Consider the following 20,502-nt stretch of genomic DNA (forward strand, 5'->3'; position numbering starts at 1 on the left):
TTAAGGGGATAAAGTAATAGCACTTATCATTAAGGGGGTGTTAGATATAATTTTTGAGGCGGCATCTTAAATCTATTAACAAGTTAAGTGGAGTGAAATAACTAGCAATGACAACTTTAGAATCTCAGCATTAACTGTATCTTCATAAAATAGTCAATCATAAGCATAACACAAACTAATAATTAAAACTGAAATGTCATAATAGCAAGGACCGTACTATGGATCAATTGTCAGAGATGTTTTCTGATATACAAAATCCTCTTTTAGAGGCAGCTATAGAACATCTATGAGAGAATTATGATATGGATACAATAACTAAAACTTTGACGGAGAAGAAAAAGATTTTTAGAACATGTTCGTTCTTAGGCACACAAGAGAGTTTATTTGTGATTATTTCATGAAAATATGTTACAAGAGCCCACCTTTTATAACCAAGGAGGTACATATAAGACAAAAGCAACACTATTTACTAACATGACATTTTTAATACTATATGAATGTCTTTTTCAAAACTACGACACACTTATCACTTATGGATTAATTTGTTCTAGTCTTATCAAAAGAAAAATAAAAACTAAAACTTGCAATCAAATATGAATAATCCAATCTCATTACCCATCTTATAAAAATGATAGAAAGGAGTGTACAACTTACAATTACAATGGCATAAACTATCATAGTATTCAATATTGATATAAAAAAAGAAGTAGCATGGAAAAAATCTAAACAAACAGAAAATAAATGGGAGAAGACAGAGCAATACACTTCCTTAATCTCCTCTCTCCAAGAATTACAAACAATCATATCAACTTATTTGACAACAATTGATGAATCAACCTAACTCTTCAAGACTTCAACCAATATATATCAACAAATTTCTCTTTCAATATAGCTAGGCCTAAAATCTCAAGACTTGATAATCCCAAGTGCTTCTGCTTGAAGTGAAACAGAATGTTTAACATCACCAATATGAAGACTATGTACCCCCATTGGGATTCTCCTAATCCCTGATCTATCAACCACACTAAGCAGCTTGCAGACATGAATATTCACTCTAACTCTTTGCTTACTCTTTGCAGGAACATGAACTTTCTCAAAAGTCACAAGCTGTTTCTGTGGCACCCAATGGGCACCACCATTGGGTGGAGCAGAGAACACTAACAATGTATGTGTTCCATCTCTAGATCCAACGTTTTTAACGTCGACATGAAGGGTTATAGAGAGTTTGCCACATCTTGCATGTGTCACTCTAATTGCTTTGTTTGAAATGTTCGTGTTGTTGCCATGTCGGTGGCCGTGAATCGGAACTGACACAATTGTGGGTGCACTAGCTAATGTGTGAACAAAATGTGTGTATGTTAATCCATGTCCAAATGGATATACAACTGGTCCTTTGTAGAATCTGTATGTTCTTCCTGGATAGCCTACTGTGCTTGGTCTCATTGCCATATTTGTCATGGCCAAGTTTTTTAGGTACTCTTGTGGGTACCATGTCACAGGTAGCTTGCCTCCTGTTAACAAACAACGTCACTTTTTAAATTCATTGAATAATTGACGTATCTGATACTTACATATATATATATATATATTGAATAAAAATATATTTTATGACAAACCTGGGTCGGCAGTTCCAAATAGAATATCAGCAATGGCAGCACCACCGGCTTGGCCCGGATAACCGGCCCACAAGATGGCAGCGATTCGAGGATCATTCTTTGCGAAAGTAATGTCAACAGGCCCACCAGACATTAAAACCAAAATTGTTGGTCCCTTTGATGCTGCTGCCACCTTTGAAACAAGATCTTGTTGATGTCCAGGCAAAAGCAAGCCAACTCTATCAACTGTTTCGGCTTCAATAGATTGATCCAAGCCTATAACTAGAACAGTTGCATCCGCTTTACGGGCTGCATCTAAGGCAGGCCCAAAACTTTTATCATCTCTACATGCAACATTTGCACAACCCTGCTGATGAATAGTTTTAGCATATCTTCCTATTCCTTGTAAGGGACTGGTATATCCACATGCAATACCTATTAAACATGTTTTTGTTATTATTATAGAGAATAGATAAATATATAGTAATTGGTTTGAACTTGGGCTTATGATTGGGCCTTGAAGAACACGGGCTTACCGGCATAGTTTCCAATCATGGTAACTGTGACATTAGAATTGGGCCCAATGACAGCCACAGTTTTGTGTTTTTGTGAGGAAAGAGGCAAAGATGGACCAGTGTTTTTGAGAAGCACAATTCCTTGTCTAGCAGCTTCAAGTGCAAGCTCTTGGTGAGCTGGTTTACATACATCTTTCGGGCCTAAGTTGCCATAAGCATGAGCTGATGGCTCTCCATCAAACATCCCTAATCTCATTTGCACTGTCAGTGTATTCACCAAAGCACCATTAACATGTGCTTCGGTTAACAAACCTTTTTTAACCGCATCCTGTGTGTGTATTCCTAGGAAAGGCCCACAATCTAAATCCAAACCTGTAAACATCATTTTAGAATTTTAATAACAAGTGTCATGTCTTATGTTTTTTACATTAGCAGTGTCCACGTATCGGTGTCAGTTTCAATGTCGTGTTACGTATCTGTGTCTGAATATGCACTAACCTGCTTTGATGGCATCAGCAGCAGCTTCTTCTGGCGTTGATGTATAATGTTGGCTATTGAAGAAAACTCCGACAGAGTCACAATCAGATACAATGTACCTAAATTCATTAATCACAACAAAACAAAAGGTTAGATTATTTTGGTTTAAAAATGAGATAACTGGATTTGAAATTTGTACTATAACTTTGAGCCTACCCATCAAGACCCCATTGGCCACGAACTGTCTTCTTTAGGAGATTGGGGTCAGCACATGTAGGGACACCATTGACTTGGTTGTAAGAACACATCACACTAGCTACATTCCCTTCCTTCACACACATCCTAAATGGCACATCAAATGTGTCTTCTATGTCTTGCTTACTCACCTACGCATTAAGTTTTAAGTGAGCTTTTACTTTTGCACATGCTCATCATAGACACTACACTACAACATTAGGTGAAAATTTGTTCAAAAGGGTAATGAAAAATTGTCAATGAAATGTGTCCATATTCCATATATGGCCTAGCAATATGATAAATCTCCATCAATGTTTTGCAACAAAACAACTCATGTTAGGAAAGGCATTTTGATTCAATATCGTGTTCTCCACTTTCTCCCATTAATCATGTTTGTATGTTCACTTTTTGCCTTTTCAAAATGAAAAATCATGGTTGTATATAAAAGGTGCGGACTGATGTTTAAACTCCCACATGTGTAGGACACGTTTGAGTAACCTACATAATTTTGCATACCAAACTATACCCAACTTGGTGTGGAAGTGCAATAATTTAGTCTCATGAATTCATTACAATGCAAATGTTAAGTTTCATTTATAAGTTCACTAATCTATATGTTTTTATAAGAATAAATTTATACAACTAAAGTATCATTTTGTTTTTAAAAAAATTATATGCTCACCGCTATAGAGTAATTCATCAGCAATTTTCTACCAAAATATAATTTAAATATATGTAAAAAGTAATTTAATTTCCATAGTTAAAATTACAAATTATGTTTTTTGTTTTGTTTTTTGTAGGGATGATAACTTGATTAAGTTCTAAGCAAAAGCAAAAGTAGGCAAGAAAAAACAAGATTAGCTCATAACAGTCCCACTCAGCTGAGTCATAGTTATTCATTTATCCAAAAACAAACAGATAAGATAAAGAACGCAAATAGGACCCACAAATCCTACAAAACCAACTTGGCCTATACTAAAACTAAACCCAACACAAAAAAAAACTACCAGTACTTCAACATACTAAACTAAAGATTTTTCAACTTGAAAATGAATAATGTCACAATTCAGAGAAGATTCCCATTTAAACAAAGTCACGTGCATTAGCATTAGCATAAGGTAGTATAAATAAATTAATTAAAATAACATCAAAATAATAAAATATATTTTTAATCTATTTTTATTTAAATAAAATAAAACAGTACGCACCTGTGCATTAAAGTGAAAGCGATCCACACCATTCCAATTATCAATATCATAAGCAGTGAAGTGTTTACAACAAGCAGCAACTTTCAACTTGTTACCGTCTGTTCCCTGTAACCCTTTCACATATCTAGCAGCATAAATACCGGCTAACACAGGATCTTCACCGGGAGTTTCCTGTCCACGACCCCACCTAGGGTCTCTGAAAATATTCACATTTGGACTCCAATATGTTAACCCTGCTGCTCCTCCATTGTACATTGCTCTTGCTTCGTCCGAGACAACCTGCGAATTTACCAACCCACGTTGAATTTTGGTGCCTTTTGATGAAAAATCCAAATGTTTTGTGGATTATGTAAATTTTTTTTTTTTTTCATATTTGGAAAATTGTGACTGGGATGATGTGCAAGTTGCTTGGGAAAGTGGGGAGGTGGAAGGGACCCACATGGAATCATAGGCAAGTTGTGAATTGAACCAATCAAAAGAAAGGAAAAAAGATACCAATCCATCATGATTGGTTATGGGTTCCTAGCCATAACATGTTTTGCACCCACACTTTCTTCAATATTTGTTTAATCTAAATAAAGTGATTATTCAATAAATAAATCTAAAAAATAAAATAAGTTTATTTGTTAGTTTCAATTTGGGAGTATTTTAGATTTTTTTTCACCGTTAAAAAATCATTATATATAGGGACTAGGGAGCCATTAATTTGAAAGATTCTTCACAGCCAAGTTACATGATCAGATAGTTGAGCCACTAACATAATTAAATGAATAGTCATCTTGCTCGTGTAAAATGTACGATCACTATAAGTGCAAGCACAAGTGTGCCCACGCCTTCAAGTTTAAGACTTCAATACACTTCTCTGTCAAATACTCCATTGAATCTAAAATAACTAAATCTTTAACAAGAACAAAAACTATTGAAAACAATTTTGAAATCCACATAAAAAATAATATAGCAAAATTTAATTTATACAGTCGACCCATTTAATAGCTCACTCGCTAAATAATATTACTAAAAAAAACAATATTATAATAAAAATTGAGATGAATGAGTTATTTTAAAACAATATGAATATGTAAATTTTGAGATGAATTTATTAGAATCAAGTGTGAGAGGTTAAACTCAATATTAATTATAAATAAATAAAATATTGAATATTTAAGAAGTATGACTTATATATCAAATGCTTTAAAATTTTGGATAAAGATATCTATCTCTTTTGGCCGTAAAACGTTGATATCAAGATTGTTTTATGAATAGATAGAATGTTAAATTTATAACATAGGAATTCATGCTAAAGATTTGTGTGGAGATATCCTATCAACCTCACCTCACTTTGTGCTAGTAGAGCATATGTTAAAAAAATATAATTTAGGCTTAACTCGCCATTAAAAACCCGATTTATAGGTAGAAATTGATCTTGTTTATAAACATATATTCAAACTATATATTATCTAAATGAATTTAGAGTGTGAAAAATAAATGATAAATAACTTGATAGCAAGCATAAGACTCATTAGATTTTAAATGAGACTCTTTATGAAAATTTAATTTCCAAGCACTTTTTCATTGTGTATGGTGGATCAATATCAACAACTTTGCCCATATTGCAAAACAAAATAAAAGCACTATACTATGATACTACCTTATCAGCTGAATAGAATATCAGTAAAACAAAAAGAAAAAACAGATCTTGACAAAAAAAAAAAACTAAAGCAAAAGTCATGTAATACTTTATCAATATGGATATACATACATATAACAGAAAGAAAAAGAGTATGACATATTACACATTTTATATCGTTAATCTTATACTATATACTATTTATCCTTAATTATGATTACTTAACATAATCACACTTTTTCTTATATATTTTCTCTTGTCATTTTCACTATATTCAAGTACCATATTAATATTTTTACAAAAATAGTATTCTAGTACAACTTTTTTCTTTAAATGATAACTGATTTAAGCACTGATTTAAAGAAAAATTGTACCAAAAATGTTAATTATTTCCAATTCATCTAACTCTAATTAATAAGAACTGTACTTTATGCAAGTAACTAGTAAAAGTTAGTTACAAACACAAAATTAAATCTCACCCGTCCGATTGCTTCCCAAAGAGAAGCATTAAAAGAAGCAGCGGTTGTGATGACTTGCGGAAAGCTAGTCGCACCGGGAAACACACCACCGAATCTGGTTCCGGGACCGACGTTTGAAACACCGTGAAGTGCCTCCGACCACCACTCATAGCCTTTGATTCCGATTCTCGGAACCGCGGCGGCATTGTTGACTAACAGGTTAACTTTCTCTGGAAGCGTTAATCTTCCAATGAGATCGTTCACTCTCTGTTGAATGGTGAGTTTGACATTGCAGAATGGGAGGTTGTTTGTTGAAGTGGATTTTGGATCGCACGCGAAGGAGTCACGTGAGTGGCATGTGTGGTGGAGGAGGAGGAGGAAGAAGAGAGTGATGAAAGGTGAGAGTGAGAATGTGAGAGCCATTTTGGTGGAGAAAGTGAAAATGAATAATGTAACTGATTTGAGAAGTGGGGGAATGGAGGGAACGTTATTTATATAGTAAAAAAAGTTAGAGTTATTAAAAAATAGAATTATAGAAAAATAGAATTTGGATAGGTGGGGTGAAGTGAAGTGATGTATCTATAGAAGGCACTTTCTTCATCATTGTTGAGTGTTTTTCTTTTTATTATTATCATTGTTGCTTTTTCTTAACTGTTTTATTATGACAGTGGAACAACTTGTTTGGCTGCAGGTGAGATTTCAATAATGTTTTGGTGGGTACTAAATATTTAAAAATGGATCACATAATTAGTGCACAGTATTAAACAAATTAATTAGTATATCTACCAATGAAATCTAACTGCATATAGGATTCGACACTTGTATTAATAGGAAATTAAATATGAATGAAATAAGTACAAATTATACTATTAGATTATATTAGGAGAAAACTTACATATAATTTTTTCAGTGTGATTTTTATTATTTTTTAATAAAAATATGATAAGTGTATAATTTTATATATATATATATATATATATATATATATATATATATATATATATATATATATAATTTTTTTCTTCTTATTTTCACTTCTTAAACGATATTTAAGTACAATTGTCATATTTTAATTGGAAAATAGTAAAAACCAAACCTAAAAAATTATATATAAAATTTCCCCTTTATATTATTGGTTTGGACTTTGGACAAGAATGGTTCCGCTCTGAAACAATAGGTCTGGTCCCGTCCGATAAAGAAACATGGATATGGAACATGAATAGACAAGACTATTTAATACTCATATTTACTCTATCTAAGTTATTCAATTATAGATTAAGTTACTAATCAACGCAACATTGCTATTTTTTTCGTTATGCGACATGTATTGTCGATTTTTGTATGGTCTATTTTTCCGTTTTCTCCCTTAAAAAAGTTTTGCACCCATCAAAATTTAGAATATCTAAACCAATTAATACCCCTGCCCAAATACTGGTTCTGTTGAGCTGCAGAATGTTCAACCTAGCCTTCGTCCCAATTGCAAAAACTATCTCAAATGGTCTCATTTTGTCCAAAGCTTTTTAAAAGGGAAGGGCAAACTGAATCATCTTACTAAAAAGGATACCCCAAAAGCTACAAACAGTAAATTTACTGCATGAGATGAAGAAAATGATGTTGTAATATCATGGCTATGAAATTTTATGGTACCAGAGATCAGTGACGCGTGCATATTCAAAAAGACTGTCAAAGAGGTGTGGGACAACTGTAAAGAAAACTATTCCAAGGTTGATAATGTTGTACAAGTTTATGAAATTAAGATGAAGATTGCGATTACCAAACAAGGAAAACGATCCATTAGTGAGTATGCCCAAACTCTACAAAATTTATGGCTGGAGTTGGGTCACGATGAACATTTTGAAGCAAAATGCACAATAGATGCTACTTTACTAAAAAATTATAAGGAGAAGAACATAATCTATAAGTTCTTGATATGAACAACGAGTTTGATCCTATAAGGATCCAAGTACTCAAAAAATAGTTATACTCACTCAATGAAACCATGGCTGCCTTTCGAGCAGAAGAGGCGCGAAGAGGAGTGATGATAAAGCCTCAATCAATTGAAAGTTCTGCCTTAGTAGTACAAATCCGAGAGAAGAACATTGACTTGTGGAAGAATGGTCAACCCAGAGTAGACCTTAATATGGAAATTGAAATAAGGGATAACAAGGATTCTCTATGGTGTACCTTTTATAAGAAACCAAGGCACACCGAAGATAGATGCTAGAAACTCCATCGAAAAACCGCAAAATTGGAACCAAAATTGAAACATCAAAGGCACTCAACGAGGATGACCAGCTCATGCCCACTTGGTCAATTCAAGTGTTGTAAAGGGAAGTAATTCCAAACCCACTACAGATTTTAATTCAGAAAAAATTACAAAACTAAGAGAATTAGTAGACTCTTTAGTTAAACCCATAAATATGTGTAGTTCTTCTGTGGCATTATGAGGTATTTCTCATGACTACGCTCTTAGAGTTATACAATATATATCAAAATGGACATGGGTTGTTGATTCAGGAGCTATAAATCACATGACATATTCTTCTACTGAATTTATCTCTTACAAACCTTGTCCCAATAATAAAAAGATTGTCAGTGCAGATGGCACTTTCATTACTGTAGTTGGAAAAGGAGATATTATCCTAAGTCATAACTTAATTTTGAGAGATCACTTGCATGTGCCCAAATTATATGCAAAATTGTTGTATATTCATAAACTTACAACAAATTTACAATTCTTAGTGACATTCAATCCTACATTGTGCAAAATTCAGGATCAGGGAACGAGGAAGATAGTTGGACTTGTTAGAGAGGACAATGGGCTCTACCTTCTTATGGAAGCTTGTGGGACAAGTAGCATTAAGAGTCAACTTCCACCGTCTTTGTTGTCAGAATTTGTTCCTTCCCTCTATAAAGAAATTATGTTGTGTCACTTATAGTTGGGCCATCCCTCATTCAGTACTCTCTAAAATATGTTTCCCACCTTGTTTCGATGTATAAACTTAGAATTTTTCACTGTGATGATTGTGAACTTGCTAAACACAAACATGTTAGCTTTCATAATAATAATAACAATAATGTTCTGGACCGACTCAATTTATCTAAATTGGGCCAATCCAGCCTTCGGCCCAATACACTGTAGACCACGCATGATAAGTTCCTCCCGGTCGCTCCGGGCAAACTCACAAGGTAACCGGCCACGAGAGACCCTCGTGCCCAGTGAACAACCATGTCTCGTGCCACCTAAATATCCGCCCCATAAGGAGGAGTCTAATCCGCACAAGAACATCCTATAAATAGCCCTCTCCACACAGAGGGCAAGGTAATATTTTCCACCCCCAACTTTTCTCACTTTGTCGTACCTTGTGGAATACCTACTTACTTTGGCATCGGAGTGCCTTGCAGGTACAACCCTTTTTTCCATCAACTATCCTGAACTTCAAGCCTTCGTTGTTGCTGGCCATCTGATCCGCTCGGTAAGATCAAATAATAATAATAATAATAATAATAATAATAAAAGGATGTCTACTCCTTTTTCCTTAGTCCATAGTGATGTTTGGGGCCCATCCAATATTCCAAATATATTTGGGGTCCATCGGTTTTTCATTTTTATCGATGATTGTACTTGAGTGTCATGGTGTCTCTCTTGAAACAAAAAAAGTAAAGTCAATCAAAATTTTACTTTGTTTTTTAATATGATAAGAACCCGATTTGAGATTATCATTAGATGGTTTCGTTCTAATAATGCCAAAAATTGTTTTAGTCAAACATTGTCCTCCTTTTCCAATGAACATGGTATTATTGATGAATCATTATGTGTCCACACCCCCAAACAAAATAGGGAGGCTGAAAGAAAAATTAGGCATATTCTCATTGTTACTCGAGCATCTTCATTTTATACAAATGTTCCAAAACAATATTAGGGGATGCTACCCTTACTGCAGCCTACTTGATTAATCGCTTACCCTATCAAATTCTTCAGAACAACATTCCTATTCAACTATTCTCCAAATTCTATCCAAATTTCAAAACTTTGAACAATCTTATTCCTAGGATATTGGGTGCATGTCATTTGTTTATGCTTATTCCTAGTACTAAATTGTTGCTTAATCTAATCTCAACATGTTTTCTTAATTGTAATTTTATTGTATTTTCAATTTTTTACGAACCCTATTTATAATTATAAAAAAATATTAAACAATAAGAATATATGTAATTCTATGTGGATATGAAAATTAAATAATGAGGCTATTATGTCATGATTCACATGTTAAACATTGTATCCGTTAGTGTTGTTGATTCATGGACCCAAGCAAGTAACCTAATTTTTGTACGAAGCATTATCAATTAATTAATATTATTGTTTATCTAATTTATGTCAGCATTAGTGAAGCATGATTTTTTGTGGTCTTTAAGGTTTTCTGTTTTGATTGTATTTTCACAAGTACTAAATTGTTGCTTAATCAAATCTCAACATGTTTTCTTAATTGTAATTTTATTGTATTTTCAATTTTTTACGAACCCTATTTATAATTATAAAAAAATATTAAACAATAAGAATACATGTAATTCTATGTGGATATGAAAATTAAATATCTTTTCACACTACTATAAATTATCAACATACAATTTCAAAATAAAGATGATATAAAATTTATGTTCTCGATATTTGGTCAATATCATACCAATAGACCAATCGAGTTAGACGTTACCGCTTTGAGACCTGTTTGTGGTATATGTTTAAGTTTGATTTTCATCCCATTACATATGATGAAATCGTGGAATGTATGGTTGCGGAAAAAAATAAAATTAGTTTGTTAGGATGCTAAATTAAAACCCTAACAAACTATGGAAAACAACTATAAATCTAGAAAGACATTAAAAGAAAAATAAGATAATAGAGATAAAAAAATAACTTTGATTTCTTTGATACCCTTAATTATGTAAAAAACATTAGATATATAGTTCCCATAATAAATGTTCAATTAGAAGCCTAAATACACAAAAGCCCAATAATAATATTAATAATATAAATTCTATTATTACCCCCTTATCAATAACGATACTAATAATGTAAATCCTATGATACCCTTCCATCATATCATAGTTGGAATGATCTATATTCTCGTTTTTGTTGAATTGAATTTTTAAACTTATGTTAATAGTATTGAAGAGTAATTCAATATTCAGAAGATGGACTGATCTTCTGATGGTTACTCAGAAGATAGTATTGACCAGAAGATGCTGTCTGGGTCCCATTAGCTTAGCTGTTTAGTAGTAAGGGTACTTTAGTATTTTGTAGTACTGTTTGTACTTTAGACTTGTTCACTAAGTTTACTGTTTTAGGGCTTATGTGGCAAGATTTTCTTTTCTTATAAATAGCCTTGTAATAGCTATCATTAAAGTAGAATATACAACATTTATTCTCTCATCTCTTTTGCGCCGTTATTCTCTTTGTCACCATCTTTATTCATTGTACACCAACAATTGGTATCTAGAGCTCCGGTTCCAAACACAGGGAAACACGAGTGAACGTGAGTTTGTGTGACTGTGTGATTGATTTTGTTTCTGGGAAACAAAGTTGTGTTGAATCACATTTTTCTTGATTGTTTGTGGGTTGGGAAACACTGTGTGAGTGTGAGTGAAATCTGTTTTTGTCTGCACAAGTTTAAAGATGAGTGGAAGCAACTTGAATACCAAACTTCCAGTTCTTGATGGTAAAAACTGGAATAGATGGATGATTCAAATGCGTGTATTATTTGGTGCTCAAGATGTTCTAGATCTTGTCACTGGAGGATATATTCCGGTTGCAGCGGATGCAACGGAAGAACAAAGAGAAGCGCAGAGAGAGACGAAGAAGAGAGACCAAAAGGCGTTGTTCTTCATCCATCAGTGTGTGGATGTAAATGTGTTTGAGAAGATTGCTGATTCTATGACGTCAAAGGAGGCGTGGGATATACTGGTCAGGTGTTACGGTGGTGACGTATCAGTAAAGAAGGTGAAGCTTCAATCCCTGAGAAAGCAATATGAAAATCTCAACATGAAGAACAATGAGAAAGTCTCTGAGTATATCTCTAGAGTGATTGTGATCACTAATGAGATGAAGGCTTGTGGAGAAACTCTTTCTGAACAAGTAATCATAGAGAAGATATTGAGGTCACTTACTCCTCAATTTGATTATATTGTTGTATCCATTGAACATTCTAAAGATCTGGAAACCATGAGAATAGAAGAGTTGCAAAGCAGTTTAGAAGCACAAGAGTTGCGTCTGACTGAGAGAACTTCTGAGAGAGAAGTTGAGCAAGCTCTGAAGGCTTCTTTTGTCAAGAAGGACCAGAAGCATAGACGTGGTGATAGATTCCAGAAGGAAGCCTCAACTTCTGATGATAAGAGATATCAGAAGGGAAAGGATAAGAAGAAAGTTCAATGTTACTGTTGCAAACAGTTTGGCCATTTTGCTAGAGACTGTTTGGCAAACAAAGGAAGGAGATCAGAAGAAGCAAATATAGCCAGAGGAGGATCAGATGATGAACCTGTACTATTGATGGCTTCAGAGTCGGACAAAAGATGTTCGTCAGAATGGTGGTATATGGACACTGGGTGTTCAAATCACTTGACTGGAAACAAACAATGGCTGATAGACTTTGACTCTGAAAGGAGGACAAAGATCAGATGTGCTGATGATAAGTACCTATATGCAGAAGGTATGGGAAATGTCAAAGTCAAAGTGAAGAATGGAAAGACTGTTCTGATCAAGGATGTTTGGTATGTTCCTGGAATCAGAAGCAATCTGATGAGTGTGGGTCAGCTCATTGAGAAAGGTTTCTCAGTTGTTATGAAGAATAACCTCTTGAAGTTGTATGATTCCAATCAGAAGTTGATTATGCAATCTGAACAGGGAAGCAACAGAACATTCAAGGTGAATGTAGAAATAGCTGAAATAGAGTGTCTGAGTGCTGAAGGCTCAGAAGGTGATAGTAAGCTGTGGCACAAGAGGTTGGGGCACTTGAACTATAGAAGCCTAGGGCATCTAAGTTCTAAGAAGCTTGTACATGGCATTCCAAAGATTGTGAAGCCTGAGAAGTCATGTGAGGTATGCATGAAAGGCAAACAACCCAGATTGCCATTTGTATCAGAAGTTGCTCCAAGAGCAAAGCATGCTCTGGGAGTAGTGCACTCTGATGTGTGTGGACCATTTCCAGAACCTTCACTTGGAGGAAATAGGTATTTTGTGTCTTTTGTGGATGAGTTCACAAGAATGACGTGGGTAACTCTCATTAAGTTTAAGAATGAGGTGTTTACAGAATTCCAGAAGTTCAAGGTGAAGGCCGAGAAGCAGAGTGGTCAGAAGATAAAGATTCTCAGAACGGATGGTGGAGGCGAGTATAACTCTACAGAATTCCAGAAGTTCTGTGATGATAATGGAATTGAGCATGAAGTTACTGCTCCTTATACTCCTCAACACAATGGTCTTGCTGAACGTAGAAACCGTACTTTGCTTGATATGACGAGAAGTATGCTTAAAGAGAAGAAGCTTCCTCATAATCTATGGGGAGAAGCAGTTGCTACTGCAGCATATGTTCTCAACAGGTGTCCAACGAAGAGGCTGAAGGAAATTGTTCCTTTAGAGAAGTGGACTAAAGAGAAACAGAGTGTTAGTCATCTGAAGGTTTTTGGTTCTGTGTGTTACAAACACGTTCCAGAAGCAAGAAGGAAGAAGCTGGATGATAGAAGCAAAGTGATGTTATTGGTGGGGTACCACAGTACAGGTGCATACAAGCTCTATTGTCCAGAAACTAACAAAGTTGAAGTCAGCAGAGACGTCATTGTGAAGGAATCAGAAGTTTGGGATTGGAAAGAGTTTCAACCAACTTCTGATGTAGAGATAACTTTTGAAGAAAAGTTAGAGTCAGAAGATGAAGAATCTTCTGAAGACGAGTCAGAAGATGAAGCATCTTCTGAAGATGAGTCAGATGGAGAATCTGATTCTGATCCAGATTCTGATGATGATCCAGATTCTGGTGGTAGTCATGATTCTGGAAGGGAAAACTCTGAAGACATAGGGTCTGGAGGACAAGCTTCTGGAGATGATCATGGAGGTGGTGACTCAGGAGTAGCTGACTCTGAAGTAGCTCAGCGACCACAAAGAGTCAGAACTATACCAAGAAGGTTTGCAGATTTTGACATGTTGAACGACACAGAAGTTGACTCAGAAGGAGAGGTCATTCAGTGCGCCATGTTAGTAGATTCTGAACCAGTGAGTATAGAAGAAGCGCTCAAGAAGAAGGTCTGGCTAAATGCCATGAAAGAAGAACTTGAGGCTATAGAAAGAAACAAGACTTGGAAACTGACAGAACTTCCAAAGAAGAAGAAAGCCATCAGCGTCAGATGGGTTTTCAAGGTAAAGCTGAAGCCAGATGGATCAGTTGGTAAACACAAAGCGAGGCTAGTGGCTAGAGGTTTTCTTCAGAAACCTGGACTAGATTACTTTGAGGTGTTTGCTCCTGTAGCTAGACATGAAACAATCAGGCTGGTGATTGCGTTAGCTGCGAACAAAGGATGGTCCTTGATGCATCTGGATGTAAAGTCTGCATTTCTGAACGGTCCATTACAAGAGGAGGTATATGTGTCACAACCCCCTGGCTTTGTGAAAAAGAATAAGGAAGGGATGGTGTACAAATTACACAAAGCTCTATATGGACTGAAGCAAGCGCCCAGAGCTTGGAATTTGAAGATTGATTCATTTTTCAAGAAGCAAGGGTTTCAGAAATGTGAGATGGAATATGGAGTTTATGTGCAACATTCTGGAAGCAATATGATTCTGTTGTGTCTTTATGTTGATGACATATTGCTTACGGGGAGTTGTCCAGAAGATCTGATGAAGTTCAAGAAGGTGCTGATGAATGAGTTTGAGATTACAGACCTTGGGAAAATGTCATATTTTCTAGGGATGGAGATTCTGTACTCAGAAGATGGTATCATTCTGCATCAGTTGAAGTATGAGTTAGAACTTCTGAAGAAATTCAAGTTGGAGAATTGCAAAGCTGCTGTTACACCGTCAGAAGTGAATCAGAAGTTGGACTCTGATTCTGAAGGTGAAGATGTTGATGCTACGGTATTCAAACAGCTGGTTGGTTCTCTAAGGTATTTGTGTAATACCAGGCCTGATATATGCTATGCAGTTGGATTGGTTAGTAGGTTCATGAGTAAACCTAAGTGGTCCCATTACCAAGCTGCTGTCAGAATCTTGAGATATGTCAAGGGAACTCTGAAATATGGCATATTGTTTCCTTCAGGGAGAAAGGAAGAATCAGAGTTATTGAGTTACTCTGATTCTGATTGGTGTGGAGACAGAGTTGATAGAAGGAGTACTTCTGGATATTTGTTCATGTTTCTGGGAGGCCCTATCTCTTGGAGTTCCAAGAAGCAATCTGTTGTTGCTCTATCAACCTGTGAAGCTGAGTACATTGCAGGCGCTGTAGCTGCATGTCAAGCTGTGTGGCTTCTGAATCTATTAGAAGATCTGAAGATTAGAGTGAAGAAGCCTTTGAAGCTGATGATTGATAACAAGTCTGCAATCAATCTTGCCAAGAATCCGGTGTTACACGGAAGAAGCAAGCATATTGAGACTAAGTATCATTTCTTGAGAAGCCAAGTCCAGAATGGAACATTAGAAGTTGTGCACTGCAGCACTCAGAAGCAAGTGGCAGATGTTCTGACGAAGGCAATCAAGACGGATCAATTTCTGCTCTTGAGGAATGGAATTGGCGTTGTCAGCTTTGATTGAAGAATATGAATTAAGGGATGGTATTGAAGAGTAATTCAATATTCAGAAGATGGACTGATCTTCTGATGGTTACTCAGAAGATAGTATTGACCAGAAGATGCTGTCTGGGTCCCATTAGCTTAGCTGTTTAGTAGTAAGGGTACTTTAGTATTTTGTAGTACTGTTTGTACTTTAGACTTGTTCACTAAGTTTACTGTTTTAGGGCTTATGTGGCAAGATTTTCTTTTCTTATAAATAGCCTTGTAATAGCTATCATTAAAGTAGAATATACAACATTTATTCTCTCATCTCTTTTGCGCCGTTATTCTCTTTGTCACCATCTTTATTCATTGTACACCAACAAATAGTATATTGTTAGTGTTGTTGATGTATTTGTATTGTTGAATTTAATTTAATGAATTGTTCATGATATAGAGAATACTTCTTTGGTGACAACTTTAGTAGTGAGTTGAATTTCCGGATGAGACTCACCAATTTATCTAACACCTAACAGCTACTAATGTTTATGGCAAATGTACTTAACTCCACTTACACAAAAAAATTGGAAATGTTAGTATTTAACTGACTCATTTAATATTCTATAGGCCCATAGGCCAAATATCTCAGATGCAAATAACTTCTTCGATCTACTCAGATGTATCAAAAGAGTGTAAGTAAAGTCTGTTTTTAGTTACACTGCTTTGTGTCAGATACAAACATTCCATACCACTATACCAGTGCACCACTTTCTTATTTTTGCAATTTTGTATTTTTCTACTAAAATGATTTAACTTATTAAAAAAAGTGGTTGTTGTTATGCTAGAAATCTAGATTCAGTTGCTTCATAGTTTTCAACCTTAAGCTATTAGTGGGGAGCTTCTATAAAATAGATTGAGTATATCACACGTTATTATAGAATTTTAAAATCAAAGAAATGAAAGAAAAAAAGGGTCATCATTCAAGTGTAACGAGAATTTTACATCAATTAATTTTGAAATTTACGAATTTATTACCGTTTTCTCAAGAAAGCTATGGTTGAATTAATTACAAGTAGTTAAAGTATTGTAAATCAAGTAAATTAATGGGCCTTACCTTATTTTAGGTGTTTGTAGAAGTGCTTGTTGGTTGAAAGTAGCTTCACTTAGAAGTGAGGTTTCAACTTTCAAGGCAAGAGCTAGTAGAGAGTAGAATCTCTCACATCAAGTCGGTTATAACTTAGTGTTGCATTATCAAAAAATAGAAAAAAGAAAAGAAAAAGGAAGGTGATACTTTACGAAAATATCAAGATAAGCTTAACACTAATAAATTTTGTTTACTATATTTCTTCTTCAAATAAAATTTATAACGTGATTTTTTTTTACTCTATCTTATTCCCAAGTTTCGAGCCGTCTCCTTCCAAGCCTTCTAGAACCTTAGAATTAGACTGAGCAACTTTAATTCACACGTTTTGGAATTAAATTGAATCGAGTAAATCGTTTGATCAAACAAGTTATTATGTTTCCTGCTTTTTATCTTCTTATGTCAAATTAAGTTGATGTCTTATTCCACAAAAAGAAGATGCAAGCAATTTTAATTCAAAAGAAATTATTAAAACATTTTAAAGGCGAGACATCAATGTCTGCACATATAACAGAAGCACAGAAGACCGAGATGGTGGAGAAGACCATATGTGCCTCGGAAATGAAGTTCTAAGAAAAGTCGTAAGAGAGAGGACTGAGGCTTCGATTTGGGCAAAAATTAAATTATTATATATGATCAAGTATTTGACTAACAGGTTATGTGTGAAAAGAAATATTTATTCACTTGGAATGGTAGAGAACAATTCCATAGTGGAACACTTAACATAAATTCACGAGATCATTGATGATCTGAAGAATATTAAGGTCAAGATTGATAACGACGACACAAATCTACTATTGTTAACCTCATTAATCATATCCTTTGAGCACTTTAAAGTTGTTTTTCTTTACGGTAAGGAGGGCACTATTACGTTGGATGAAATCCAAAAGACTGTGAGATCCAAAAAAAATTCAAGGTGAAAGATTTGAAGATTGTAAGGGTGAAGGCTTGAGTGTCTCAAAATGAGAAAGTGAATGTATAAGGATGTTCAAATCAAACAGGTTTGACAAGTCAAGGTTAAAATACTTTATTTGTCATAAACCTAATTAGTTGAAGGAGATTATCTCGAGAGAATGGACAACGAAGATTCAATTCATAGTGTTGTTGCCTCATATGAGGATAGTTATGAGAGTGTTGGTGTACTAGTGGTGTCAAGTTTAGAGACTGAAGAGAGTTAGGTATGTGGAACTACGTGCTTACAAGTTTAATCAGGAAATGATCAAAGCTAAACAAGATATGCCTAAACCTGTTAACATCATTATTTTGATGATGACGCCTCATGAAGATGTAACATTACTTTGATGACAACAACACATAAACATGCCAATGTTGAATTTGTTTCTAGTTGTCAAAGATGCACAAGATGGTTGATCAAGTTATTCCTACGAATAAAGCTGAAAAGTTATGGTTTGATAATTACTAGTTATATCCTCTGATGACAGCGTCTGACATGAACATATCTCAAGTCTCATCTCTAAGAAGTATCAATTTAAGTGATTATGTGGTTGGTTTATCAGGAAAAATACTTGAATCTTCAGAGTGTGAAAAAGAGGAAGTGTGAAAACTTGTTTGATCGTGTCTAAGTGATCAGTGTTTTGTAAAAATATAAGGTCGTTTTCGTAAAGTAGTATGGAAAATCAGTAAAATTGTTTTTAGAGCTTCAATATTCAAATAAAATCACCTTAAAAATGTTTTGGAACATAGCCATATAAATTGAAAACTGTCAGATTGATTAGGGCAAGTTTTTGTACTGTCTAATTTATTAGACCAAGTATCTAATTGATTAGAAAAGGATAAAACGAGTCTATAATCTATTGTGACAGTGCCTTAATGAATAATTACAACTCTCTATCAAAAACATCTAAATTAGGATCAAATAGTAGAACATTTGTGGTATATAATAGATTAGATTTAGGACCTAATCTATTAGGTAATCATTTTTTCCCATGGATTGTTTCCTTTTTTGAACCATCCTTTGGTCTATAAATAGAGGTCTTCCATTTTTTTCACATCCAGAAACGTGAGATATCTCACGTTTCCCTCTTTTCTTCTCCCTTTAAAATGTTTTTCAATTCTTTCACATATTTTTTTAGCCATAGTGCTTTGAGAAAAGTTCTTGTGTTTAAGTGTGGGAGTTGTTCTTGAAGGGAAATTATTGTAATTTACCAAGAATTATTTTTCCTCTGGAGTGAATTATTATTCCTCAGGAAATGTTTGTTTAGGTTTGGAGCTAAACTTGTTAAAAGCGTTGTTTGAGGATTAGTGTTTAGTGTCTGTTTGGTTCGCGAGTTTAATCGAAAGCTCTCCTTTTTGGGTTAATGAAGAATAACCAAAGAAAAATTATCACATTAGTTCTTGAATTTAGCATGGTATGATAGCTCAGTTTGTTCGAGATCATTGTGGTGTAAAATCTCATTTGGGTTCATGGCCAGTCTGATATAAGATCTTGGTTCGGTTTGGAGGATAGCCATTTTAAAACTACAAATTTGGTTCGAAATAATTCCATAAAAAATCTCTCTTTGTATTAGAGACTAACCACTAGAATTTTCGCTCTTTATTTGGCGTGAATATTAACTGCTTCATTGCACCGTTTGTGGTTTAGTTGGAGGTAAACCTTAAGCTTTATTTTTCCTTGTATAAGAGGGTTTGCGGGCTTAACCTTCTAAAAGCTATCAAGCATTATTGTATAATCTCGAGATCAGATCTTGGGGAGAAGAGTAGGTCGCTTCTTTTATACCGAACCTCTATAAATCTCAAGTGTTATTATATCTTTTCCCTTATCTTTTTACTTTCCGCTTATTTTCTCTATTTCAACTTTCTGTTGCATATCCAACTATTTTTTTAAAAATGTTATTAAAATCTGATCTAAAATATAATTTTGTTTTAAACCATTATTTTTAAAACTCCCACAATTCACCCCTTCTTGTGTCTGGAGTCATATGTTCAACATGTGGCATCAGAGCCTAACTCGTGTTCAAATACTAATCGTCTCAGAAGAAGGATTACTTCCAACACCATTATTAACAAGAGATATTTTCTAAACACACCTTCAGCGTCCAATGGGGATAAATTTGAACTATGGAAAGTTAGATTTAAAATCTTCATTCAAAGTTTGGTTTTGAATTATGGGAAATGATAATTAATTATCTTCTTATCCCTACTTACTATATAAATGGAGAAGTAGTAGATAAATCAAATTTTCTTTGACCATGGAGAAAAGTAGAAAGTTTGAATTTGATTTCAAAACAAAGAACTTCTTAGTTATATCTTTAGATGATAATCTTTTATGCTTATAATTATAAACCGCCAAAGAAATGTGAGACACTTTTAAAATTTTATTAGGAGTTTCTCCAAGTGTCAAACAAGAGCGGATGAACACACAAGTTGAAGAAATGAATGATTCCTTCATAAGTGCTTCTCTAAATTTAGAAATGTTAGAAATAATCTTAGAACGTTTGTCACTAACAAATATATAAAAACTAAGAATTGGAATTACAAAT

The 20,502-nt window shown here is 34.4% G+C and overlaps 1 protein-coding gene across 1 annotated transcript; it reads right to left on the reverse strand.

Annotated features, from left to right (window-relative positions):
- Window positions 1-598: 598 nt before the first annotated feature.
- Window positions 599-6,607, reverse strand: LOC131610421 (probable beta-D-xylosidase 2). The gene is made up of 7 exons (XM_058882367.1): window positions 6,139-6,607; window positions 4,033-4,311; window positions 2,804-2,973; window positions 2,609-2,706; window positions 2,132-2,482; window positions 1,617-2,030; window positions 599-1,511 (listed from the first exon to the last, which is right to left on the reverse strand). Exons 1-7 carry the CDS (start codon window positions 6,538-6,540, stop codon window positions 907-909), a joined length of 2,319 nt encoding a protein of 772 aa, XP_058738350.1. The 5' UTR covers window positions 6,541-6,607; the 3' UTR covers window positions 599-906.
- Window positions 6,608-20,502: the final 13,895 nt, after the last annotated feature.

Source organism: Vicia villosa, linkage group LG6 (genome assembly GCF_029867415.1).
Source record: "Vicia villosa cultivar HV-30 ecotype Madison, WI linkage group LG6, Vvil1.0, whole genome shotgun sequence".
NCBI classification, from domain to species: domain Eukaryota; kingdom Viridiplantae; phylum Streptophyta; class Magnoliopsida; order Fabales; family Fabaceae; genus Vicia; species Vicia villosa.